We start from the raw sequence: 25819 nt of genomic DNA, 5'->3' as shown, positions 1-25819 counted from the left end.
CCTGGTGTGGTAATGCGAGTCAGTTAGACGCCTTTCTCATAAAGATAAAGGGGGTTCATCCATTCATAGTTCTACTAATAAAATTACTTTTCCATTCCATTAAACTGTGTGCATTTAGGAAGAAACCAGACCACCCTGCAAAAAGTCTCAAAACAACACAGGAGAACATGCAAACTCCACACAGAGGTGTCTGAGGTCAGAGTCGAACCCAGGACCCTGGAATCATGCAACAGCAACACCCACCACCATGCCAGTGTGCCAATCCCAGCAAGCTTTATAGATCAGCAGGAGCTTCAGCCCTGTGGTAAGAGGGAGGAACTAGTCCAGTTAAGCCTTAATAATAATTGCTTACACTTGTATAGCGCTTTTCTGGACACTTCACTCAAAGCGCTTTACAGGTAATTGGGATCCCCTCCACCACCACCAGTGTGCAGCCCCACCTGATGTGGTGCACCAGAACGCTCACCACACATCAGCTATCAGTGGGGAGGAGAACAGAGTGATGAAGCCAGTTCAGACATGGGGATTATTAGGAGGCCATGATTGGTAAAGGTCAATGGGAAATTTGGCCAGGACACCGGGGTTACACCCCTACTCTTTTCTAGAAACGCCCTGGGATTTTTAATGACCACAGAGAGTCAGGACCTCGGTTTTACATCTCATCAGAAGGATGGCGTCTTTTTACAGTATAGTGTCCTCATCACTATACTGGGGCATTAGGACCCAGTCAGCCCGCAGGGTGAGCGCCCCCTGCTGGCCCCACTAACACCTCCTCCAGCAGCAGCCTTAGCTTTCCCAGGAGTCTCCCCTCCAGGTACTGGGCAGACTCACACTGCTGGGCTTCAGTGGGGCTGCCAGCTGGGAGCTGCAGGGTGATATGGCTGCTGGCTAATTAATTGCCTTAGTAAGGCAGTTTAATCCTCACCCTGATGTCAATGCTGATGTTTCAACAACACGAGTGGGCCCTTCGCATCCTACAACCACAAACCATTGTGTGAAGAAGTCTCTGCTGTTTCCCGTGCGTGATCGATTTTCTATTGAACTTTTAGGATTTCAGTACCTGTATTAGTGCCCATGTTGTCAGGTCATGTGTTCAATGCTATAAGGATTTCTTTAAACTGTCTGGAAGATTTTCTTATCAGCCCAGGAAATAACCTTGCAGGGCCGAACGTTTCTGAGCCGATACCTCAGAAAACTTCATTCTTTAATGACATCCCTGAAATTAAACACAGGGATCTGCAAATCACACTGCTGCACCATATAGGAGAAAACAAAATATTGCCTCTTCATATTGTACAGACAATACAGATGAAGAATAAAAGCACTCATAAGTGGGTTTATATCGGCTTTATTAAAAGTATTAAGTGGTTTTGATATATATAGTACATAAATTAGCAAAACAGTGAATCCCTGTATTGTATTAACCAAAAGTTATAATGCAGTTATGTGAAATAATTCCGATATCTGTAGGACAATTGTTTTCTTCCCCAATCTTTTTCCATAAGTTTGTTCCTGTGTGAAAATTCTTTGTTGAATGAAAACCAGGAAAAAAAAAACTCTTCTGGGGCTCCGAATTCCGAAGTGAGGGACACGCAGGGAGGAAGTCTGGCTCTGCCAGTGACCCATCGGCGAATTGATTTCACTCGTCACTGGTGGGTCCGGGTCGGAGCTCAGGGCCTGCGTGTCCACCCTCTGTCTGTTCCCTGCTGGACGGGGGGGGGGGGGGTCCTAGGGTTTCCTCCCTTTCTTGCGCAGCGACTGGCCCTCACCGGAGAAGGCGATGAACCTGTTCACGGCATCCTCCTGCAGAACAGTGGAGACGGACAGCAGACAGCGCCTCGTTAGGCTCTCTTCAGGAAGCGGCCTCAACAGGCATAGGGCCCCAGTGCATGGGACAGCTGGACGCCACGCCTGGCAACCAGGAGGGAGTCTCCACAGCTGCTTGAGCCCACTGAAGCTCAGCAGTGTGAGCCTGGCCAGTACCTGGCTGGAAGCCTCCTGGGAAAAACTAAGGTTGCTGCTGGAAGAGGTGTTAGTGGGGCCAGCAGGGGGCGCTCACCCTGCGGGCTGTGTGGGTCCTAATGCCCCAGTATAGTGACGGGGACACTATACTGTAAACAGGCGCCGTCCTTCGGATGAGACGTAAAACCGAGGTCCTGACTCTCTGTGGTCATTAAAAATCCCAGGGCGTTTCTCGAAAAGAGTAGGGGTGTAACCCTGGCGTTCTGGCCAAATTTCCCATTGGCCCTTACCAATCATGGCCTCCTAATAATCCCCCTCTATGAATTGGCTACATCACTCTGTTCTCCTCCCCACTGAGAGCTGGTGTGTGGGGAGTGTTCTGGTGCACTATGGCTGCCGTCACATCACCCAGGTGGGGCTGCACACTGGTGGTGGTGGAGGGGATCCCCATTACCTGTAAAGCGCTTTGAGTGGAGTGTCCAGAAAAGCGCTATATAAGTGTAAGCAATTATTATAATTACTAATTATTAATTAAAGCACTACGACCAGCACATGAATTCGGGATTTAAAGTGCAATATAAAACCGAGAAGGACCCCACTGCTATTTTGACATGGGAGGGGAACCCCACTTTGTCCCACTGCTATTTTGACATGGGAGGGGATCCCCACTTTGTCCCCCACTGAAGTGCAGCCCAAGGTGAGTGACAGGCTGCACCTTTCTGCACAGTCTATCAGGTGGAGGAGTGACAAGCTGCTTCACTAAATGAATTAAGCTGGGACTTTAGGAAGGCCAGATTGTTCAAGAATTTAAACAGGACACCAGGATTACACCCCTACAGGGCCAAGAGGTCTTTAATGAGCAAGTAATCAGCTTAATGTCTATCCCAAAAGGACAGCACCTCCTACGGTAGCAATCTGGTCACTACTGGTGTGGAAATTGTTTTAGAGGAAAGAACGCCGCCTACTGACAGCTGGACAGCCGTCTTGCACAATGGATTAACGCAGGGGAGTTAAGTTTTGATTTCATCTGCATCCGAGTTAAAACATGCAGGGACAAATTCAGAACTTGAATCTCTTTTTAAGTTGAAAGGACAAAGACAAAAAAGGGCAACTATTTCTTTCTTTCCTTAACACTTACATCGTCTATTTTCTTCGGCTGCGGCCGTGAATTCCTGATGAAGGTTATCTTCCCCATCCTGAAGTCGTAGTTCGGAATGCCCCTGAGGGAGAGGGGAAAACCACCGGTCACTTCAAGCCGAATCCTTGCGGATCAGTGCGGGATCTCGGCTCACACACCTCCCAGGATGCGTGATGTCTAAGAGCTCGGTGCGCAGCTGAAAACACCTGAAAATACAGCAATTCCCTACACTTTGCCCTTTGCCTCCCTCGTCCTGCTTACTGACAGGCCTCGCCGTCTTCATATATAAAACCATGTTTCAGTAATAGGTGTGCAAGATGGAATCACCAGTGGACCAGTCATCAACACTGCCCTCTCAGCATGGGGCAGGAGAGACTGCCTCTCCAAAAGCTTTACCCTTCTGCCCTGCGCCAGAAAAAAAATCCCTAGTTCTTGGAAGAACTGTCCAGAAGCCACAATAAATTTAGGTAGGCTCTAATCTCTATTCTCAAACATTTTTTTAGAAAATTGGCTTTTTGTTTTTTGAAGGCTCTGAACATCCGTGCATGTCATCAAGTTAATGGGGCGGAGTGGTGGCTCTGTGGCTAAGTATCTGCGCCTGTGGCTGGGAGGTTGCCGGTTCGTAGCCAGCCAGCAGAGGAATCCTACTCCGTTGGGCCCCTGATCAAGGCCCTTAACCCCATCTGCTCCAGGGGCGCCGTATAAATGGCTGACCCTGCGATCTGACCCCAAGCTATTTTTACTTTCTGAATACAATGGTTAAAGCCCCAACATGTTTAACAACAAGCAGGTCGAATGAATCTTCATGTGAAGGGTCTGACTGTGAAACCGAGGGCTCGGCTGGAACACGAACCAACAGGTGTGCTCGTCACCAGCACCAGAGCCGGGGACCACTGCCACAGACTCCAGGCCCAGACGGTACCTCCCAGCAGAAGATCCCCGCTCTGGGATTGGCTGAATTAGAAGCTGGCAAACGAATCGGCATGCTCTGATTGGGCGGGAAGTCATTCCCTAACTTCCCTTCCCTAATTTTCTCCTTTCTGGCCCCCTTGCTACCGGAAGATGACCAGGGGACCCGAGTTCTTTTTGGACACGGAAACGCACAGACAGGCCGGCGTGAGCGGGTGGGAGACCTTTTGATGTCGTTGGGGTCCAGAGGCGCCGGGCTGGGCTCGATGCCCTTCTTCTTGCCGTCCAGTCGGTTCCCTGATCCCGTGAATGCCTGACAGGGACAAGGGAGGATAAGAACAGGATCAGACGAGATGCAGCCCTTTTCGCTCCCACAGTGCTGAGCAGCTAGTTGACCCCCAAGATCTCATCCTGCCTTTTCTGTTCCTTGATCGGGCAACACACCCCCCCCACTCTTTGTGTAAACCAGATTAAATATGACAAGAAGAAGTGCTGATCAGAAGTGAGCCCACATTTGAGATGATGATGACAAATTATTACTATAATAATCTGTTTATAACTCCTAGAATCGATTTCTGCACTTCAGGAGTTTGCACTCCTTGTTTACTTTAAACTTTAGGAGGGTTTGCACTCCTGGAGAGACACGGGGCCTCAGTTTCATTATCTAACCAGATGTTCCGTGAAGTACATCTGCTCCCAGTTGTGGTGTGGACTGCCTTCACTGGTCTGTACTGCTCTGGACGGAATTATAATAATTCCAGACAAGCAAATGCAGATATGGTTTCTTGATACAATTGGCCCCAACCCCAAGCTGCTCAACAATGTATTATTTTATTTCCACAGGAAGAAATAAAAAAGAGTCATAGAATCCTAGCAGTGTTGCTTTTTCAAACACTGATTTACTTCAGATGCAAAAATACATAAGAAGGTTTCCAGTCATGAAACCATCATTCCATATTCTGTTTAACTGGGAAAAAAAGTGTCACGGAAGCACGGAAAACTCACTCTGAAGCCAACATCCATTTCAGCATAGCTGCTATGGTCAGCGTCCTCCTCCTACGCAGAGAATCATGGGAAATCAGTTCAAAGGGCAGTGACAGTACAGCTACAGGAGCGTTTACCCAGACACAACCACAGCGTGAGCACTGCCAACGCAAGCTACCAATAAAACGACTGTTTAGATGGATAGGATGGATACGACAAACCTTTCGATAAAGACAGCAGAGGCACCCCAGAAAAACGGGCGTCCTTAAAGACGGACCCCGGCACACCCCCATCTACAAGCTGCGGCATCCCACCAACGTGGAGGGTACAAATCAGTGCCGGACCAAAGATCGCAGGGGGACGTCACTTGTCGTTCCTGCCGCCGCTGTCCTGCTTGCGCCCCCCTGCCAAGCGCGACAGAGACGGAACCCCGCGCCGCGGCTCCCATACCGTGGGCTCCTCGTGATGCTGCGAGCGCCGCTCCGGCTCCTTGTAGCCCAGAGGGGCATCGAAGTCCACCTGCAGGAGACGGAGAGACGGAGCAGAAGAGAAGACATGGTGAGGGACCCCCGCTCTGACCCTTGCTGCCAGGGGCGGATTAAGAGCAGGCTGGCATAGGCTGTAGCCTAGGGGCCCCAGATTGATCAGGGGCCCCTGATTGGCCAGAGTATTTTTTTAACTGACCTGTGGGCCTGTCCAGGGGCCCCTGATTGGCCAGAGTCTTTTTTTAACTGACCTGTGGGCCTGATCAGGGGCCCCTGATTGGCCAGAGTATTTTTTTTTTTTTAAACGGACTTGTGGGCCCCCATTGGTCCATATAAACATTGAATAATTTTTGAACCAATGATTGGTTAGATGCAATGGGTTCACAGTTCAAATTTATTTTGGCGCATTCATCGGGTCAGTGATCTCTGGTGCAAGTTTACGGTAGCCAGCCTCAAAATAAGCAGTAGAGAAATATTGGATCGTCGGTTTCAAAGTAAGCGTGCGCATGATTTCTGTTGTCAGCTCGCAGATTGCCTGTGAATCTGATTAATTGGTTGCATTGGTGTACTTGCATTACAGGCTATTGTAGTGTGTGTGTGTGTGTGTGTGTGTGTGTGTGTGTGTGTGTGTGTGTATTTGGGCTCCCTGTGTACGCGTGTGTTCCCTGCGTGTGCCGCGCTACATTCCGTTTGAATAGGCGGTAGCAGGCTCGTACTCCAAGCGCGTCACTGAATTATTAAAGTAATTTCTCTCGCTTTTTTTCTGGTAATGGGATGGGGGAGGGACCTACACAACGCGTAGCCTAGGGGCCTCTGACCACCTTAATCAGCCACTGTTTGCTGCATCCTGCCAAGGAAGCCCTGCACAGCAGCAGGTACTGTACTGGGACACTAGTGTGGAAAACCCGGTCCAGAGGCAAGAGCACCCTATACAGGTGAACCGAAAACATTGACAGCAGCAACCTGGTTTTCCTTAGAGGTCACTCACATCAGCACTGACCAGGCCAAGTCGTGCTGAGCTTCTGAGATCTGACCAGATCGGCAACGAGTATATTTTACGGTCTAAAATATACCAAATTCCCCTAACACAAAGTAAAACCGTCTAAACTGTTACAAGAGCAGCGCTCTGCATTACGGTTTGACAAGAGAAACGTGTAAAATAAAATAATAATAATAATAATAATAATAATAATAATTGCTTACACTTATATAGCGCTTTTCTGGACACTCCACTCAAAGCGCTTTACAGGTAATGGGGATCCCCTCCACCCCCACCAGTGTGCAGCCCCACCTGGATGATGCCCCAGTCCGCTCCCCACACACCAGCTCTCAGTGGGGAGGAGAGCAGAGTGATGTAGCCAGTTCAGAGATGGGGATGATTAGGAGGCCATGACTGTTAAGGGCCAATGGGAAATTTGGCCAGGACGCTGGGGTTACAGCCCTACTCTTTTCGAGAAACACCCTGGGATTTTTAATGACATTAATAACGCCAATGTGAAATGTGTTATTTATTGACGTGTGTTCTATGGCTTCATCAGGTTCATCAGTGTTGAGGACTGAGCGGCGGCCGAGGCTCTTACATTCATGTCGCACTCAATGATGGACACGGCCTTATCTGGTTTGGTCTCCATCACTCGCAGCTCATAGATCTGAAGGGGACAAGGGAGGGGAAACAAAATGATGCCAATTCTGTACAGGCTGCACATCAGCTGTACCTCTGTCAGCACACGCAATCCATTCTAGTATCCCTGACCTAGACTCTAGGGATCACTCACAATTCCAGTTCAGTCACCAACGTTTTACATAAGAATATAAAGGAGGATTTGCGAAAAGACAAATTACTAATGCAAGAAATTGTATAGGGCTAATAAAGTGATCTTATCTTAAATAAGAAGAGGTCATTCAACCTATCTTGCCCATCTGGTTGCTGAGAAACTCCTCGCTCAAAGATCTCATTTTATGGAATGCACTTCACTGCAATACCCTCAGGTCTGATAAGAAAAAAACAAATTCTTTACCTTTTCGTTGTAGTTGATTGCAATGACATCACCAGTCGTGAGGCAAGCGAAGTTCCTCAGGGCGTTTTCTAACCTATAGAAGTGGAAGTGTCGTGAAGGAAACATGAATGGCGGAAAAATAACTTAAGAGGAACAAGCAATAGGTTTATTCCCTGCTGAAAAGAGAAGAAAGAAAACACAACGTTTCGGCCGTGGGGCCTTCTTCGGGTGTGAGATCTCTCTGGGAAGAGATCTTATCCCAAACTGCCAATTCTTGAAGGTTCAGGAAGTCTAGAACTGCTCCACGATTCAAAAGCCGAGTCCATAGCTGTCCACAGGAATAATTACAGCAATGTTGTCTGAATAAGAACAGATCACTTCATTTGGCCATAGACAATTTCTTGTATCAGGAATTTATCATTTGCAGACCCCAGCTTACTCTCCATGAGACACTTTGACAGGGAGGGAGAAGCTGGGGGTCAGAGCGCAGGGTCAGCCATTTATACAGCTCAATGGAGTAGGATTCCTCTCCCGGTTGCGGGATTTGAACCAGCAACCTCCCAGCCACAGGCGGAGATCCTTAGCCAGAGTGCCACCGCTCCGCCCAAGGAATGAATTGCCTGTCATCTTATCCAAAGGTATTTGCTCAGTAGGAATATTCTGTGGAATTACTCCTGTGGAAAGCGTTGTCATTTTAAGTAGGATCTTTCTCCAGGCCTTAGTGGTACTTGAACCCATGTCTGAAACTGGAAGGATACACTGCTTTGGGGTTGGTGATGTCGAGGAAGTCTGGGCTCTGGGGTTGGAACTTTGAGTACGTTGCGACCATGAGATTCACACTCTCCACCTGGACCAGACCTCCTTCCTCCAGCAAAAGATTCTGCATCATCTGAAGGAAAACAGGCCAAGCAGACAAATAAGTGAGGGCAGGAAAGGCAACCAAGTCAGCAGCTTTCATTGAATCAATCCCCCAGCTCTTACTGCCTGGGCACAATCAATGTTCACTGTAACCATGCAACATGAAGCAGTTCTCGGGGCTTTATAAATAAAAGTATGCAAGTGTATGCTCTTTTACTCCAATTGCCAGATCGACAATAAAACCAACCCCTTTTACTTTAACAGACATTTTATAAACGTTCACCTACAGTTTTTTACTTTCAATACCTGAGTAAAAACATGAGAAAGGTTACAAATAAGAACAAGCAGTGGAGCTGATCCAGCCTCTAGATTTCATCACTGACTGATCTGAGGAACTCCACCAGCTCTTTCAGAAAAGAACCATCAGCAATAGCTCATGCAAACATGTCTCTCACATTGTTTGTTATGTCAAATGACATAAAAAGACTTTCAATTCACACAATAAAAGCTATTAACAATACTATTTAATACAGATGATTTTAAAGCGGAATATATTTTTTCAGCTTTACCAAACAGAAATAGCTTTACCAAAGCAAAGTTACATATTTTATTAAAACATTTTAAGAAGGGGACACTCACCCAGTGAGGCAAGTAACAGATTCCTTCGTCCGCGACAAACTCCAGCACGCCGCAGTGCGTCATGCGGTCCGAGTTCTTATTAGTCAGCTTGAACAGCATTGGATAGGTGATGTTGAGACGACCTGAAGGAAGACTCGAGTTAAACTGTGCGTGCCCGACAAAGCAAGGCTCTTACGGATCTGTTTTCCAGACGAAACTGCTAGTTCTTCATTACCAACAGAGACGCACATGGCAAACACAGAACACATTTTTACATATTACATATTTTGTCACTGGCGTACTTACTGAGCTGGTCCAGCGCAGATGGAGGCATTATAACTAGAACAAAAAAAGAACAACAAAAGCTTAGCATCGCTGAAATACATTTCTTTTACTATGCTACATTATGACATAATAAGGAACAGGTAAACGTTTTTTTCCTCGCTGAAAAGAAAAAAGTGAGACAAAGTTTTGGCTGTGGAGCCTTCTTCAGCTGAGGAAGAAGAAGGCTCCACAGGCAAAACGTTCGTTTTGCAGCAGGGAATAAACCTTTACCTGTTGCTTTGCAGCCTAAGCATCCTGCTGCAGCTCCCTACCTGAACTTATGACATAATGCCATATACTGTATCACATTTATATTATGCTATGTTCTGTGGCAAGATGTTACAGTGCAGTACAGCTGCTCAGCAAGCCTGTCAGAAACTGAGCTTTTCACCTTATTGGCGTTCTAAATTGGTGGCATCAAGCCAGCTGCCCAGACCCCACGCTGAGGACCGGGCGACGTCTCGGGAGACCCAGCAAAGCCTCCCCTGCTCTTACTTTTCCCTCCTTTCTCGACGTCGGAGCGGTCGTTGGGCCCGGCCAGCATGGAGACGGAGTAGCAGCGGTACTGTGTGGAGAACCGGTTCTGGAAGGCCCGTGGAATCGGGTGGTCAAACATATTGAAGGAAAACTGAAATGAGAGGACAGAACGGTCAGCCCCCAGAAAACAACAACGAAGGTTTCATCTCAATAGGTGTGGAGACAGCTGGTTGTACAGGTATACAGCGTGGTTCCACTCACACTTCTCTGACCAATCTGAAATCAACTTCAGCTCCAAATACTACTTTCAGAGATTCCATTCAGATCTAAAATATTTTCGCAGAGACCTGGACTGTCATTGGAGCTCCTGTCTTTTATAATAATAATAATAATAATAATAACTGCTTACACTTATATAGCGCTTTTCTGGACACTCCACTCAAAGGTCTTTACAGGTAATGGGGATCCCCTCCACCACCACCAATGTGCAGCCCCACCTGGATGATGCACCAGTCCGCTCCCCACACACCAGCTCTCAGTGGGGAGGAGAGCAGAGTAATGAAGCCAATTCAGAGATGGGGATTATTAGGAGGCCATGACTGGTAAGGGCCAATGGGAAATTTGGCCAGGATGCCAGGATTACACCCCTACTCTTTTCAAGAAACACCCTGGGATTTTTAATGACCACAGAGAGTCGGGACCTCAGTTTCACGTCTCATCCGAAGGATGGCGCCTGTTTACAGTGTAGTGTCCCCGTCACTATACTGGGGCATTAGGACCCACACAGACCGCAGGGTGAGCGCCCCCTGCTGGCCCCACTAACACCTCTTCCAGCAGCAGCCTGTTGTGAGTTGCAGAGTGATATAGCTGCAGGCCATTTTACAGCCTATGAGGATCATGGCCTGTTGCCATTACAAATACAGGCACCCTGGTGTTGTTCTGCTCTCGCACAAAAAGCACAACTTTCAGACCTGGACCATGTGGGAGAATGTCAGGTCCTTCGTCAGGAAATGTGATTTATATAAAAGGAGCTGCATACTGGCTACTGCTTTTCCTGCTGACATCCCAGATCAAGGATGTCCAGTTATGGCTCTGGAGATCTACCCAGATGTCTGGTTTTCAGTCTAGAAACCAGGTTTCTTGACTGAGTTAATAACTGTCTTGATCAGTAATCAGGCTCTGTTGACATCAACCTGCCAGGGACTGACTTCGTGCTTTTGACGACCAAAGAAATAGGTCGGGAGGGCTGCTCGGGCCTGCGGGGAGATACCACCCCAAGAGCGGTAATAAACAGTGACCTGTTTCTGGACTAAACGCATACATACATCTACTGCTACATCTGTTCTTTTTCTTTTTCCCGTTTACAACCACTTTTTGTGCAATATATGCCAGGGACCTGTGCAATACATTTATATTTATATCTATAGTTACATCTATATTTATATTCATATGTGTGATACGATTTTCTGTGTACTGTTCTGTTCTAGTTTGTTCTTGTGTGTCCGGACTGTGAGTAACTCTTGTATTGTATTGTATGTATTGTACTATTATTATATAATTCGTTACACTGTGGCTGTGTTGTGTGTGTTAAGCTGCTTTTGCACTGCAATTTCCCTCACGGGATCAATAAAGTATCTATCTTTCTTTCTGTTGCTGCTCAGGATGTGGGCTATATTCGGGTCTCCAAAAACCTTGATTCCATTCCGCCGCGGGTGCAACCCAACCACTGCTATTCTCATTTACGTGCAGACAGAGAGGATGACACCTATCTTGATATTTACACCTACGCCACAACGCACAGGGCGGAACGTCGCTCGAAGAAGAGTGGTCTTTCCAGTGTTTACATCTTTATGTGAACTTGAGAAAATAAACTCGTCTTCAGACGTCTGCTGTCATCACGACGCCTGGTTTATTAACAAATCTGTCCACATCTCGGGAACTTGTAACAGTGACGGTGCATCTTTCTTTCTGTACAGCTCTGGCGCTGTAGTTCAATATGCGACGTATTAAACACAAAACCACCAATCCTTCTGTACTTACCATGATGAACTCTTACTCTTTAGGGTACGATGTTTAATGAAAACAAATGGTTTCAACCAAAGAAGAATAAAGTGAACCTACAATCGACCATCTCCTAATAGCAGAAGATTATTAAGAGGAGTTTGTTCCGTAACCGGGAAGTAAATAGTCGCCAAGGGAAGTGACCCGAGGAGAAACAACAACCAATCCCCACGTCGTTTCCAAAGTCAATAACCAATCATTTAACAGTACACCGCCTCTACGTAAGTGATTGGTCTAAAGTTTTGTTTTGACGTGACGTCACACCAATCCGCGTAAAATTCTATGGCGCATCGTCTACCTGTGGTGGCGAACCATTGGCTTGTTCCAATAACCTATCAGCGACGAGTAGCTGAAGGATCTTAACTCTGATTGGCTAGATCGATCTGTTACAAGCCAATAGGAAACAGGAGACCATCAAACTGATTTGGCGCCAGGTTTTTAACAAGGAACGGAAGATTCTGTATCTCTGAAGGAGTTGGTGTATTTTAAATCAATTTATACGTTTGTACGAGTTATTTTTTAATTTATTTAAAAGGTCATTTTTATTTTTTTTTATTCCTAGTCGTCGATAGAAAGGGGTTTGGAAATGTTCGTGTCTGATATTCGGAAGGAGTTCTACGATGTTGTTGTGAATCAGGTAAAAAGATCCCTTTGTGTCGTAGTGCTCAATTATCGAAGAGAGACTATTAAACGTGAGGGTTTCGTTTTAACGCGGTGTATTGTAACGAATTCGAGAGGTATTAAGGGTATTAGTGCCAGTTAATGGTCTTCAGGAGTTCCATATTTATACTTGGGTGTTTTAGCAGACGTTGGATACTTAGTTTGCCTGTTTTTTCAGGGGTTGTCATAACTCGCCCAAAGAAAAACAATGTTGCACTCTCTTTTTAGGGCGGCAGTTTAAACAGGCGACCGAGAGGGCGATTTATTTTTCTATTTTAATAGAAGGAAGGTGTTTGGTGTTATTTACCTTCGTGTTCCGTGTGAGTGTTTACATATGGCATCTGTAGGTGTTAATAAAATATTGTCGCTTCATGCGAAGATGTGTTCTGTAATTGTCTTTATATTTTATTGTTGTTTTTCCTTTTTCAAGTGTTTTGTCTTCTGTGTTAGATCAGTGCCTGGCCCATGATCAGGTCGACGTTGGCAAAGTCAATCCGTCATCAAGCTGACTTGCTACAGAGCATTATTCTTCCATTATATACAGTGCATAGAAACTTAATGACAGGTGTAGCCTCGTATTTCCTCAATATAGTCAAGAATAGGAGGTCTAGGTTCTTTATTCGGGGCCCACACCAGGCCTGCCCGAAGAAAGCAGCATCTGCAGCTCAGCTCGGCCACAGATTTAATATTTTTTCTCTGTTTTTTCCCCACCCGTGATCCTCTCCCTCCCTGTTTCTCCAGAGGGTCGCTCTCCTGGTCTCCTCGGACATTGACGCGCTGTGCGCCTGTAAAATACTGCAGGTGCGTATTTAAGAGTGCAGGAGCGTTCTCTGAGAAGTGTCCTCTACAAGGTGTTTTTGTAGACGTTATCCTCTTTAGAGCCTGTTTGAAAACCATATAGGGGAGAAAGAGTCCTTCGTCAGGAAAAGTGCTTTATATAAAAGTCGCTGCATACTGGCTACTGCTTTTCCTGCTGACATCCCAGATCAAGGATGTCCAGTTATGGCTCTGGAGATCTATGATCTAGAGATCTGGCAGTCCATGCTCTAATAATGCGTTCTGAGTGCACCTGTGCGAAATCGGATTCAAAGCCCAGGGAAAGAAAGGCGAGATCCAAGAGTATCAATTTAGCTCATCTTTATTAAAGCAGTGTGACGCAGTAATTGGGTACTGTAACACTGAACTTTGCAAGTCTGATCTCTTTCACTTGAGAAGCACGGAGGCCGTGGGTCAGTTGTTATCACGCAAGCGTGCACAGGGATGTGCTAGTCCTCACAGAGTGAGCCATTAACTGTTGATAACGGGCCAGGACAGCTGGAAACCCAAGAGTCTCCTTGGACACAAAGCGAACTGCGCTGGGCATGAGTTACAGGTTTTGGACAAATAATGCCATGTCACCGCCGTTCAATCTCATGCTCCCAGGCTAACTCCTGAGCCAGCAGATCGCCCGCTGTAGGATCTGTGATCTGTCACTGTTGCCTTGCGGATCTTCTCGAAATGCAAATAGAAGAAAGAGTCCCAGTCCATCTCCCCCAATCCTTTCCAGCATCTGACACGAACTTTCAACCCGTCAGTCTGTGTGTGAATGATAAGGACGGGTCTTTATCGACGTAATCCCTAACTGCCGATGGAGGTGTTTCATCAGTCGGGAGGTCAATTTAGTTCCCTGGTCAGTCAGACTTTGTTCAGCCTGCACGGTCACTGACTTTGGCTTTTGATGCCGTTATTGGGCAGCTGGTATCCTGCACTATTTTCTCCAAAAGTCCAGTTGTTTCCACACTGAGGATGTTTCCGTGTTGCTCAGCGGACGCTGTCAGGTCAGGAGTCGGCCGCCTCCCGTCCAGGCTGCCGTCGCTGAAGACGGGATCTCCAGACGAGGCCATGTCCGGAGGACAGAGCACAGGGCGATTCGGTGCCCTGCTCGGGGGGAGACTGTAGCAACTGTGTGGCTGAGACACGGGACCTGAGTGGGGAACCTCCCAGTCACGAGGTCTTTCAAGAGAAAATGACCTGCGTGCTCTTTTTCCTTTCAGGCTCTGTTCCACTGTGACCATGTTCAGTACACGCTGGTGCCAGTCAGGGGCTGGCAGGACCTGGAGACAGCCTTTCTGGAGCACAAGGAGCAGGTCAGGATCGTGGCATAATGCTGAGTTTGTGAGGACAGGGTGGTATACTGTGTTCTCCTATTTTAAAAAGCGGGATGTTGAGGATCTCTCTGGTGGTAGCTGTTCCTGGATGTTTTGCACCAGAAGTTGACATTTGTAAGGGATGAATGGGAGGAAACCTGTCTATAAACTGTAATAAAACTAACAGGCTACTGCGATCCTGGGTTCGAATGTGGGTCACGTCGCCAGCCGATTCCTCAAGTAGCACATACAGTTGAGTGGGATTAGTCACCCTGTCTGTAAAACAGTGCCCCTTTCTGTCAATGAGGGATGCGTACTGTGTTAAATCCCAACTGTCTCAAAGGTGGGGAAGTGGGAGGAGTCTGCCTTGACTTCCTTATTCTCCCCCGTGTGAGGTCGCAGGATTCATAGCTGTGAGCTGAGGTCTGAAAAACGTTAGATAAAAGCATTAGCCCAAAAATACATAAAACTCCTACAGTACATTACTTTTTATCAATAACATTCATTAATGTGTTTAAAAAGTCAGAATTTTACTGGTAGCACAGATCCTGAATCCTGATAGGAGCCCGTTCCTTGCCCAAACGCATGGGCTTTGATGTCTTGAGTTTTTCCCCTGGGCTGCTCAAGCCTCGTCTTTGTGTTGCCTCGCAGTTCCGTTACTTTGTGCTGATTAACTGCGGCGCCAACGCTGACCTGCTGGAGACCCTGCAGCCGGAGGAGGAGACCGTGTTCTTCATCTGCGACACGCACAGGCCAGTGGACGTGATCAACGTCTACAACGACACGCAGGTACGGCCGGGGGCAGGCTCGGCACGCACGCTAGGCGTCTTCCAGTGGCGCCCGCAAGTGGTCTGAGTTTGGAGCAGGGCCTTTGAGCCACTGGACTTTCCGTTGAGCTGTTCCTTCAAAGACTCCAGGCTGTGAAGCGGAGGTTTGAAGGCAGTGTGGTTTCTAGCCCATTCCTTTGGAGGATTTTAAAAGAATGAGCTTGTTAGATTTTGGTGTGTTTATACTGAGGTCTCCCAAGCGCGTTGCCTCGTCCCTGCTGTTTGCCCACTCCTCTCGCCCCTTGCTCTCCGGCAGATCAAGTTGCTCATTAGGCAGGACGACGACCTGGGCATCCCTGCCTACGATGACATCTTCAGAGACGAGGATGAGGACGAGCAAGACTCCGGGAATGAGAGCGACGAAGGCTCCGAACCCTCTGGGAAGCGCAGGCGTTTCGAGGAGGCAAGTTTCCTCGTTCTTTTCTTCCTTGGTGGCGATTTCAGAGACGGCTGACTCAGCTTCGCTTGGTGGCAGGTTTTCCGTCTGAATGCCTGCCGTTTGGTCTTTGTCCTGCTGTTTACGGTGTAATGTAAAATCTCTTTAAGAATCTTGATTTTGTTTTTGTATTTCTTGTGTAGTTTTTTCCCCTGTCTTTATTACAGGAAGACCAGTGATTTTAAAAAGTGACCTGTCTGAGTATAAAGGTTCAAATCCACGAAGGCAAACTATGGGAATCCGGAAAATAATACCCCTATTTTTCTTTTTTCCACATCTGTTCCATTAATTTCCGTTAACGCCACAGTCGCGCATCCTGTACCAAGCTTTTAGGGGTCAGTTAAAGCTGGAAAATTATTCCAGTTGGCACATGGCTTTAGGTACTAAAAGTAAGATCTCCCATCTAGAAGCATGTTCCATTAAACATCTTGCATTATCCTGGAAGGTATAGCTAGTACAGGTCAGATTGACAGCTTGACAGGTTGAATTTAAGGTAAAGGACTTGATGTATAAATATTGCCCTCTTGTAGACCACAGGCGGGGATTAAATTTAATTGAATACATCAGCTAAGTAAGAATTAAGGTGGAAGGAGTCAAAGAAGCCTTGAATTGCTGGGTTTGAAGAACATGGAGTGACCCAGCCTGTTGCCTGTGGACCTCCTGCAACGGAGAAACTGCCACTTGAATGTGGGCCTGAGGGTCTGTGGGCTGTGTTGTGATGCGCTGCTCTGTTCCTCTGCAGGGAGCTCTGGAGAGGAGGATAGAGAGGCAGAGGGAGAGGAGGGAGTGGGAAGCTCGCAGGTGGGTCTCTAAGCTTTTTGTCAGTGGGGCGGCAGTGTGAAGGAGGGGTTCTGGGTTCGAATCCCAGGCGAGACGCTGCTGTTGTACCTTTGAGGAAAGTACTGCAACAGAATTGTTCCAGAGAAATACCCAGGTGCACACATTGGTGCAAATGGATGAAAGCTTCAACCAAAAAATATATTTATAATAAAGTAAGATTGTAAAATTGCTAGTGATTACAAAAAAGCTTAAGTAGGAAAATACAGTATAAGAAACCTTGCAAATGAGGAGGCCATTTAGCAAACTGACCCCAGAGTCTCATCCAGGATTCTTGAGACGCCACCACGTGGTTGAATAGCGTGTTCCCTGCTCCCACAACCCTTTGGGTATAGGATTGTCTGCTGTTCAGTGTTGCTTCCACTCCTTCACCCTGGTTGATTCCGAAAACGTCTTGTGAGCTGTCAGCTCTGTCAGTGTCTTGGAGGGTTCTGCATTCCTGGGCCTCGTAACCTTCTCCATTCAAGGCTGAAAATGAATCTTTTTTTTCAGCCCGTTAGTGTTGGAGCACTGTTAAAGCATTCAGGCATGCACTGCGCTGTTCCACAAAGGGCAGTTAATAAAGTCATATGTGCACCATAAAACTGTTACCTGGGATTACGCAGCTTAATGCAAGTAATGCCTCTTGAGTGTACTGACTTCCTGCTTTACTTATCGCAGCATGCAGAAACGCAGACACCTCGTGCTGTACAGCGCAGGAGTACAATACAGCACCCTCCACTCATCGGACTGCTACAGCTTCTTTTTAACCCTCTTTTCCACTTCCTTCGTAGGCGAGAGATCTTGTTTGACTACGAGCAGTACGAGTACCATGGAACATCAGTAAGTGTTTACCGAGGACTGCGTCCTGCTTGGCAACAAGTCTTTTATTTTCACAGAGGAGATGGTTTCCTTCAGCATTAAAGCTCCTCTGGTTTTTTTTTTTCCCCTTGTTAGTCTGCGATGGTGATGTTTGAGCTTGCCTGGGTCATGTCCAAGGACACCAAAGACATGCTCTGGTGAGTGACTGACCTTCCATGTGGACACGAGGACTTTGTAACCAGTAGCTTCAAAGGGCTCTTAGGTGGCATTTACTGACATCCTTCCTGAGACCCCATCTTTAACTCTTTGAGGTTTCCATATGTTCATCTTTCAGAACACGGGGAAATGGGAAATTCATAAAGAAGATCCGAGAGCAGATAAACCGTGTAATAATAAACTTCCTTTTGTATAGCGCCTTTAACAGTAGCTTCTCAAAGAGAACTTTTTATAGTAAGAATTAATACAATGATAGGAGATAAGTTAGTACAATAAAAACAAGGCTTTTGCATGTGGTAGAAAATGCAAAGGGGCAGCAACAAACATTAATTAAATAAGAGCCCTTCTAAAGAAGAAGGTTTTGAGTCTGAATCTGAAAGTGCTCGGGGAAAGTGCCTCTCAGATATCCTTAGGGATAGAATTCCAGATATTTGGGGCACAACAGGAGGAGGGCCCATGATCCACAGAGTGTAGATGGGCTTGGGGAACAGACAGGAGACCAGAATCAGACGAGTGAAAGTTGTGAGGTGTGGAGTAGGAAGATAAATCAGACAGGCACTGAGGTTGTTGCCAAGCCATGCACAGCCTTAAACCAGATAGGAAGCCAGTGCGTGAACTTCAGGACAGGAGTAATGTGAAGAATACCGTGCAATTAGCAGATACTACAGCTGTGCTCATCATTACTCTCAATCCACTTCATTCTAAAAGACACTTATTGAAATTGAACGACAATTTTTTCCTTGGCTAAATTGTAGGTCCTCAAAGGGTTGTTTTTCTGCCTAGCTTGCACTCGTCAATGGCGACTGGCCATACTGTTGCCGCTAACGACCATCATTCTAGGGTGACCACGTTGTCTGTTTTCTCGAGCAGGTGGTCGGTTGTGGGGCTGACGGACCAGTGGGTGCACGACAGAATACCCCAGTAAGGAGGCCTCGGCTGCCCTTTTTTTTTTCCTTGTTGTTTCTGCCGCCCGCTCATCCGCCCCGGTCGGTAACGGCGGCCTCGCTCTCTTCCAGCATGAAGTACGTGACCGACGTGGCGACGCTGCAGCGGCACGTGTCCCGGCACAACCATCGCAACGAGGACGAGGAGAACTCCCTCTCCATCGACTGCATGCGAATCTCTTTCGAATACGAGTATCCTTCCCTGGCGGGAGTTTGTTCACAGCCTTGCCGGTCGGCGCGAGGGCCTCGTGAGCTTTATTTGCGGTTAACCATTTGAGTCTGACCCTTGAGATGTCAATTTCACTCCATTCCCACACTCCAGTGGAAAGGTTTAAATGCGCCAACTTTTCCCCCATTGTGGAGAGACACCCAATTTTAATAAGCGTCCGAGACGGAAGTTAAACTTCCCATTTCAGACCGTTTGGACTTCATACATGGGGAAATTGTCAGGAACAGTAAAACATTTCTTGTGATTGTGGTTTGATTTTCTTAATGCTTTCCCTGTGTTCAGCTCGCCAGCACAGATGGGCGGGGGGGGGACTACAGTAAAACAATAATAGGGGGTCACAGCAGCCCCAGATGTAAGACGCCTATTCTACAAGCAGCACTGAAACTCCTCAGTGATGTGCAGCATCCCAGCACTTAAGAGTGGCTTTACCGGGTTTCTGTCCGCCCTGCGGCTGGCCAGCGCCGTGCTGGAAACCCTGTGCCGCTGTTGGCCTCCTTGACCGCGTCTCCCAGCCTGCGCCTGGCCCTGTACCAGCACTGGTCTCTGTACGAGAGCATCTGCAACTCCTGCTACACCTCCTCCAGCTTCAAGCTGTGGTCGATCCACGGGCAGAAGAAGCTGCAGGAGTTCCTGGCGGATATGGGGTGAGCATCCCGCGCGCCGCCAGACTGCTTAATATTGCAGAGCAACGTCCGATGTGATGGACAAGCTTAGATTTAGGTTTTTTTGCCCCCCCACATTGTTTCAAGAGATCAGATGAATGCACCTTAACAAAGCACAGACCCTTTGCTGTATAAGGACGCTTTGTAGTCATTGTGTGATCGATTATTTTTTAAAAAATATAACTCCCGCAACTGTGCGGCTTTCCTTTTCAGAGCTTTTGAAATGAAGGAGCGTTCTGGGTCATCGGTGACCCAGCCTCTGTCTTCAGCCTCATTCATGTCATCAGCGTTTGAGCATTGTGTAGGGGGCGTAGTTGGGGAAGGGGGGGGGTGGAGTTTCATTCTGAATGAATCTGGTTTTAATTCTGTTTTTTGCGTTTCTCTCTCTCGCTCACACACAGCCTTCCCCTCAAGCAAGTGCGGCAGAAGTTTAACTCCATGGATGTCTCCATCAAGGAGAACCTCCGCGAGGTCATCGAAGAATCTTCAAATAAATACGGGTAGCGGCCTCGTTTTCCCGGGATTTGCATTGTGCTCTCGGCCGACGTACAGTAGAAGGCCAGGGGCTGCGAGCAGCCTTGACTGACCCGAGGTGCGTTTCTTTTTCCCTCCCTTTCTGTCCCCAGCATGAAGGATATCCGGATACAGACCTTCGGAGTCCACTTTGGCTTTAAAAACAAATTCCTGGCCGGCGACGTGGTCCACGCCGCTTCCGCGCTGCTGGAGAACGTGGAGAGGGACGAGAAGGGCACGGACAACTTCATCAAGGCCTTGGACTGCCTGTCCAGGTACGCAGCTCGGACACTGGCCCCGCCACGTGCTGGGTTTTGTTTCCGTCTCCCTCTACTGACAGCCGCCTCAGAACGAGTCGCTTGTGCCCAGACTCCTCAGAGGGTCTAAGGCCACTGCCGCACATCTGCAGTGTCTAAGGATAGCCAGCAAACTAGAAGACTTCTTGAGTCTAGACCTGCATGTAAACCCATCCATAAAAACAGAAGTTGCAGGTTGTGGGTGCTGGGGCTCTGCTGGGGCTAAAACGGGGCACTGTCCATTTATTTTCAACTTCCACTGTGTCAGTGTTTCGCTTACTCAATAACAAGTTAACGGGCTTGACCCATGCAGAGCCCCGTGCTGACTTGTAGACCGAACACTGCGTCTCCTACAACCCCCGGAATAGATCTGTCGGCTGTGGCGTGACCTAATCGTTTAATTGCACAGTGTGGGTTTTTATCCCCCCCCCCCATTCCATCAGTTTGAAGCATACCCCAGAACGGCGATCGCACGTCTCGAGGACGTGGGATTCTGAAATGTGCGTTGTTGTTGTTTCTTATCTTCCCTGGCGCAGGAGCAACATCGAGCAGCTGCACCAGGGGATCGACCTGGGGAAGAAGAAGCTCATGGCGGTGCAGCAGACGGTGGCCAGCTGTATCTGCACCAACCTCATCATCTCGCAGGGGCCCTTCCTCTACTGCTACCTCATGGAGGTGAGGCCCAGCGCTCGGGCCTAGAGCGGAGGCCATTGGGGTCCTCAGGAGCCGGCTTCACTGTCCCTACAGGCCGACTGTCAGATATGAGCATCCTGCTAAATCGGAAGGCCCTCTGAAACTGAGGGCCCGGGATATTGGTACTGTGGTCGTGAAGAAAACTCAGTTCAGGGTTTACTGTCCCCCTGGTGGAAATGTCCCTTACAGCAGAATCCCAACACGACAACAAAAGGACAGACATCCCCAGCAAACAGTACAGCACAGCGGTGCTTCAGAGATAAGAATTATTTTATATTGTTTTGGAGCGAGATTGCAGAGAGGGACAAAAGAGCTCCTCCATCTGTTGACATGAAGACTGCAAGTGTTTGTGTGTTTCTATCACGGGGGGAGCTTCAGGAAGGGTGTGATAAGAGAACAAGTGCTGGTGTGCCTGCAAGCAAGGGACGGGAGTATTCCCTTCTCCCCAACCTGTCTTTTTTTTTTTTTTTTTCTGGTCTTGCCGATCTGATTTTCCTGATCGCCGTGTCTGGGTTTCTGCAGTGCATTTTCATGTGCGGTGCAAGGCTGAGTTTTTTTTTTTTTTTCCCCTCTCTCTGCTTCAGGGGACCCCAGACGTGAAGCTCTTCTCCAAGCCCCTGTCTCTGACTCTGCTCAGCAAGTACCTGCTGAAGGCCTTCGTCCGCTCGGTGAGTGAGGCACTTTGGATCGGCGGGCGGGTGTGTTCATCGGCACGCGCCCAGCCGGACCGGCTAATCGCCCTCTCCTGCCTCTTGGAGCACTTGGGCTCTGTGCACGCTGTCTGCGTCTTTGCAATCCTTATACCAGCAGTTAAGCACTCCGGGTGGCGGATCCTTGTTTATTTTTGTGTGGAGCTGTAGGGGGGTGGGAAGGGAGTGGGGGGGTTGCTCACTAAATTCACCGCGGCGGCTCTCTCTGCCCAGCAGACGAGGAATAAGCGCTGTAAGCTCCTGCCGCTGATCATGGCCGCCCCGCTGGACACGGAGAAGGGCACCGTGATCGTCGTGGGCATCCCGCCGGATTCAGAGTCCTCGGACAAGAAGAAGTAAGTGGGTGCGCGGATGTGCCCTCTGGCGGGCAGAGCTCTGTGTTCGGGAACACGAAGGGCCCCAGTTCCAAGGGGACTGTTTGGCCCGTCTCGCTTGTCTGGTGCTCGGTGGGTCATTGATCCCAGGATGCCATCGTGCTGTTGCTTAATTAATCCAGGGGAGCTGCCTTCAGTGGCTCAGCGGGGTACTTAATGTTCAAGCAAACCTGCCAGGACTCCGTTATGTGAAGAAGTTCTTTCCGTCATCAGATCTGAATGCAATTTCTTAACATCCACTTGTGTTCCGAAGATTTGGTCTTTTATCCAAGTGAGCAAGTCCTGGGAGATGTAGCCGGCAGCTGCTGTATATTGTCCTGCAGCTCCCAGCTGGCAGCCCACTGAAGCCCAGCAGTGTGAGCCTGGCCAGTACCTGGAGGTTAGACTCCTGGGAAAGCTAAGGCTGCTGCTGGAAGAGGTGTTAGTGGAGCCAGTAGGGAGCGCTCACCCTGCGGTCTGTGTGGGTCTTAATGCCCCAGTATAGTGACAGGGACACAGTACTGTAAAAAGGCGCCGTCCTTTACATGCAATGAAAAACCAAGGTCCTGACTCCCTGTGCTTAGTTAAAAAACAGGGATTTTCTTGAGAAGAGCAGGGGTGTTACCCTGGTGTCCTAGCCAAATTTCCTCCTCAGCCTTTCATAATCAGTCTTCACACTGATCTGGCTTCATCAGTCTGCTCTCCTCCCCACTGAGAGCTGGTGTGTGGGGAGCGGACTGGTACATCATCCAGGTGGGGCTGCAGGGGATCCCTATTACCTGGAAAGTGCTTTGAGTGGAGGGTCACCCCAATGATAAGGGATCATGATCATGTAAAACCAAACCAAAACCGGAATTGGAAAGTGCTATGTAAGTGTAAGGATTATTTATAAGTGATGTTTAGTTGGGATGACTTTGGCAACTGGGTCTGAATAGTTTTTAGTTTTTAATGGTTCCTTAGAGCCTCTGCTTCAATCCCCTCTGCTCCGAGATTGTTAGAGGTTCAGTTCCTCTGGTCTGTGTGCGTTCCCTGCAGCGCCGACAGGAATCAGAGTTTCCCTTCCCTTGTAAAGGCCGCTGGCTCACCCATGTCCCTTTCTCCCTCTCCCGCGATGCAGCTTCTTCGGCAGGGCGTTCGAGAAGGCCGCGGAGAGCACCGGCTCCAGGACTCTGCACGACCACTTCGACACGTCCGGTGAGCGTTTCCTTTTAACTTGTATCCGATTGAAATGTTTTTGGGTTCCTTCAGATACTCCCTCCTGCTTCCGGCTTCTTAAGAGTCCAGTACTTACAGATCTGCGATTGAACTATTCAAATCTCTGCTAAGAAGCATCACAGCCACTACAAATGCTGCTGGTACTCATACTCTTTTTGCTTCTTTTAATGCCTCTCAGGATTCCTGTTTTTCTGGACTCAGCAGTAAAATCTGTGAACATCTCAAGGCCGATATGTACCACTAGGGGGCAGGCCACTGCCGTTATTAACTTGCTGAACAGACCAGCTCAATGCATTCTGACCACTTGGGTGTGTCTCTTGCCTGCACAGATTCTGAGTTTTGCGCAAAAGCTTAGAAGAATCAGTTTGTCCGGCCTTTGCCAAACTCATTACTCGTCCCAATATCTACAGCACAGACGTAGCCTGGCCGGAGGCTAACGGAAACGCTCGCGAGCATTGAAAGTTGCTGTGAATTGAGCAGCTCGAGCACAGGCCACGAATATACAGTGACGAAGTTGTGCTCTGCCTGTGTTCCAGTTATCGAGCTCAAGACCGAAGACAGAAGCAAGTTCCTGGATGCGCTGATCACACTCCTGTCGTGAAGGTGACCAGGTTTGCGTTTTTGTCCCCGAGTGTCTGCCCTCCCCCACTGCACAGCTGATCAGGAGAGGGGGTGGGGAACTAATTTAGTGAATTATGGGTGAACTTCAGAGAGGCCAAACTGGACTGGACTGGAATTCAGCCAGAACAGCCTTAAAAACTCTTACAAACAGCTGTAAGTTCTTTAATGACAGTTCAGTGCCTCAATTAAATGAATCGCCCAGAGGTTAGCACCTCCTACAGTACAGTGTGCCCTGTCTCCATACTGGGGCCTTGGCTTTAAAACTCTGGTGCAAAGGGAAGAGTGCCCCCTACTGGTCCACCAACATCACTCTGGTTTTAAGGGGAGCTGCAATGCTATCTTTATATTGCAGGGTAAGCAAGATGAGTGCATTTCAAACCACAGTAAAAGTAAAATGTACACAGTAACTTGTAAAACCTTCAATTTACGTCACAAAATAGATAAACTTTCCAGGTACACGCAGCACCATGTTCTGTAATTCAGAACGAGGCAACAAGACTTCCTGAGAAGTGTTGTTGCCCTATTACATTGTAAACAAGCAGGGCTTGTGAATACATATTTTTTTAATCCAACAGAAATATTGCTGTTGACTCAGAGATAGTATTGCCGACAAATACTACTCATTTGTTAACTCTGCCTGCAGATCATGATGGGACATTTCTGCAGTGAGATATCTGCTGCACATTATGTACTTATTCACTCGTAAATCACATTGCATCAGTCATTACAGTGACTAGTGAGCAGGAAGGGCAACACCACAATTCGTGGGAGCTCTCGCCCGTGGGGAGACCACATGCCTACAACAAAGTTCACGGTTTTTCTGCTTAATTTGAAGTTTGTATTTTCTTTTCCTGTAACATCAATTAATTTATTCCGTTGCAAGATTTAATAATTGGTCTGAGAAATTCTGACTACAGGTCTCCCGTTCTGACCCGAAACAGGCCTGTTCTGGCGTGTTTCTCTACTTTGGGTGTCAGTGCCTTTGAGGATTTTTGTTCAAGGCTAAAATTTATATCTAGTTTAAGGTGATATTTTATGCATTTTGTTTTGTTTTTTTTCTAGGATTCAAATCTGGGGGAAGATCTTGTACAGTCGGGTGCCAGTTTTGTATGTACATTGTAGACTTGATTTTTATGTTTTGTTTGTGTAACCCATTGTAAATACTGTGTACGTGTAGCATATTGGAGAATAAAATATGTTAAGCTTTTAATCTTTGAAAAGTAAAAAGTTCTATGTTGCTGTATAGTAGAAAGCCACATGTCCTGTCATTGTCCATGTTACAGCCACCTGTTGTGCTGTAGATTTAGATTATTTCTAATACTTAAATATTAGGGTATCAGAAACAACAATAGGGATTTTCATTAAATGTTCATCAAAATCAGAAATTGAACCTTGTTGGCTTTATCAAATTTATCTATAACGCCAAAACCTTTGCAATTACAAAATCACTTCAATTATGCCATTTGAGGTCAAACTATGAGTTAAATTCTTTGATACCTAAAACGTCTGGAATTCAATATTTACAAACACTTGAGGATGAGGACTATTATTGTGAGACTGCAATTATAAAACCCCCCCTGTATTTCCTGACACTCCTTGTGGGGGGGGAAAAGTGTTTACCAATAGGATTGTAAAAATTCTGGACTCAGAGACAGAAATCATGCGGTTTCCTTGACCCATTCCTGTTGGATAGCACTTCCAAAACAGTCCTCCTTCAACAGGAAATGAGCGTGCAGGCTGATTAACGTGTTTTCATTCCCAGCTGGGATCACGCTAATGACCGCTGAAACACAGAGAACCCCCGCCACTAATTAACAATGTCGACTGAAGGCAAACTTCCAAAAATTAGAGCAAAGTTCATTTCAAC

At 47.5% G+C, this 25819-nt stretch overlaps 2 protein-coding genes and 1 long non-coding RNA gene across 5 annotated transcripts; 1 reads left to right on the top strand and 2 right to left on the bottom strand.

Annotated features, from left to right (window-relative positions):
- Window positions 1-1332: 1332 nt before the first annotated feature.
- Window positions 1333-11953, bottom strand: ufd1l (ubiquitin recognition factor in ER associated degradation 1). Its single transcript, XM_088618090.1, has 12 exons — window positions 11793-11953; window positions 9771-9903; window positions 9258-9290; window positions 8973-9094; window positions 8234-8364; window positions 7497-7569; window positions 7059-7127; window positions 5444-5512; window positions 5015-5065; window positions 4234-4322; window positions 3101-3182; window positions 1333-1803 (listed from the first exon to the last, which is right to left on the bottom strand). The coding sequence occupies exons 1-12, from the start codon at window positions 11793-11795 to the stop codon at window positions 1729-1731; spliced, it is 930 nt and encodes a 309-aa protein (XP_088474216.1). The 5' UTR covers window positions 11796-11953; the 3' UTR covers window positions 1333-1728.
- LOC148641407 (uncharacterized) lies at window positions 2462-3093 on the bottom strand. The gene is made up of 2 exons (XR_015929773.1): window positions 2644-3093; window positions 2462-2603 (listed from the first exon to the last, which is right to left on the bottom strand). It is a non-coding gene; the product is annotated as an uncharacterized LOC148641407 (long non-coding RNA).
- Window positions 11954-12227: 274 nt separating the features above from the next.
- Window positions 12228-25179, top strand: cdc45 (CDC45 cell division cycle 45 homolog (S. cerevisiae)). 3 transcript variants are annotated; one of them, XM_088618303.1, is made up of 19 exons: window positions 12228-12450; window positions 13215-13274; window positions 14507-14599; window positions 15251-15388; window positions 15683-15829; window positions 16605-16663; window positions 17473-17521; window positions 17636-17697; window positions 18587-18637; window positions 18733-18852; window positions 19402-19533; window positions 19953-20051; window positions 20178-20339; window positions 20897-21035; window positions 21638-21721; window positions 21980-22098; window positions 23234-23310; window positions 23868-23934; window positions 25015-25179. In XM_088618303.1, exons 1-18 carry the CDS (start codon window positions 12400-12402, stop codon window positions 23930-23932), a joined length of 1707 nt encoding a protein of 568 aa, XP_088474429.1. In that variant the 5' UTR covers window positions 12228-12399; the 3' UTR covers window positions 23933-23934; window positions 25015-25179. The 3 variants fall into 3 exon arrangements, with proteins under 3 accessions (XP_088474429.1, XP_088474430.1, XP_088474431.1); XM_088618304.1 differs by having other exon boundaries at window positions 23868-23942; XM_088618305.1 differs by having other exon boundaries at window positions 15683-15833; window positions 16609-16663.
- Window positions 25180-25819: the final 640 nt, after the last annotated feature.

The sequence above is a fragment of the Lepisosteus platostomus genome, chromosome 24 (assembly GCF_059453375.1).
Source record: "Lepisosteus platostomus isolate fLepPlt1 chromosome 24, fLepPlt1.hap1, whole genome shotgun sequence".
In the NCBI taxonomy this organism is placed as follows: Eukaryota; Metazoa; Chordata; class Actinopteri; order Semionotiformes; family Lepisosteidae; genus Lepisosteus; species Lepisosteus platostomus.
Note: the sequence above shows the minus strand (reverse complement) of the source record. Positions and strands in the feature narration are given on the sequence as shown.

Excerpts from the sequence above, each read along its gene's own strand:
- cdc45 (XM_088618303.1), top strand. The coding sequence starts at position 12,400 with ATGTTCGTGTCTGATATTCGGAAGGAGTTCTACGATGTTGTTGTGAAT. Across the intron at positions 14,600-15,250 it reads TTCTGGAGCACAAGGAGCAG|TTCCGTTACTTTGTGCTGAT; the intron begins GTCAGGATCGTG and ends GTTGCCTCGCAG. Across the intron at positions 19,534-19,952 it reads GAGTTCCTGGCGGATATGGG|CCTTCCCCTCAAGCAAGTGC; the intron begins GTGAGCATCCCG and ends GCTCACACACAG.
- ufd1l (XM_088618090.1), bottom strand. Across the intron at positions 9,291-9,770 it reads CGTCGAGAAAGGAGGGAAAA|TTATAATGCCTCCATCTGCG; the intron begins GTAAGAGCAGGG and ends TTTTTGTTCTAG. Across the intron at positions 9,095-9,257 it reads ATCTGCGCTGGACCAGCTCA|GTCGTCTCAACATCACCTAT; the intron begins GTAAGTACGCCA and ends GTCTTCCTTCAG.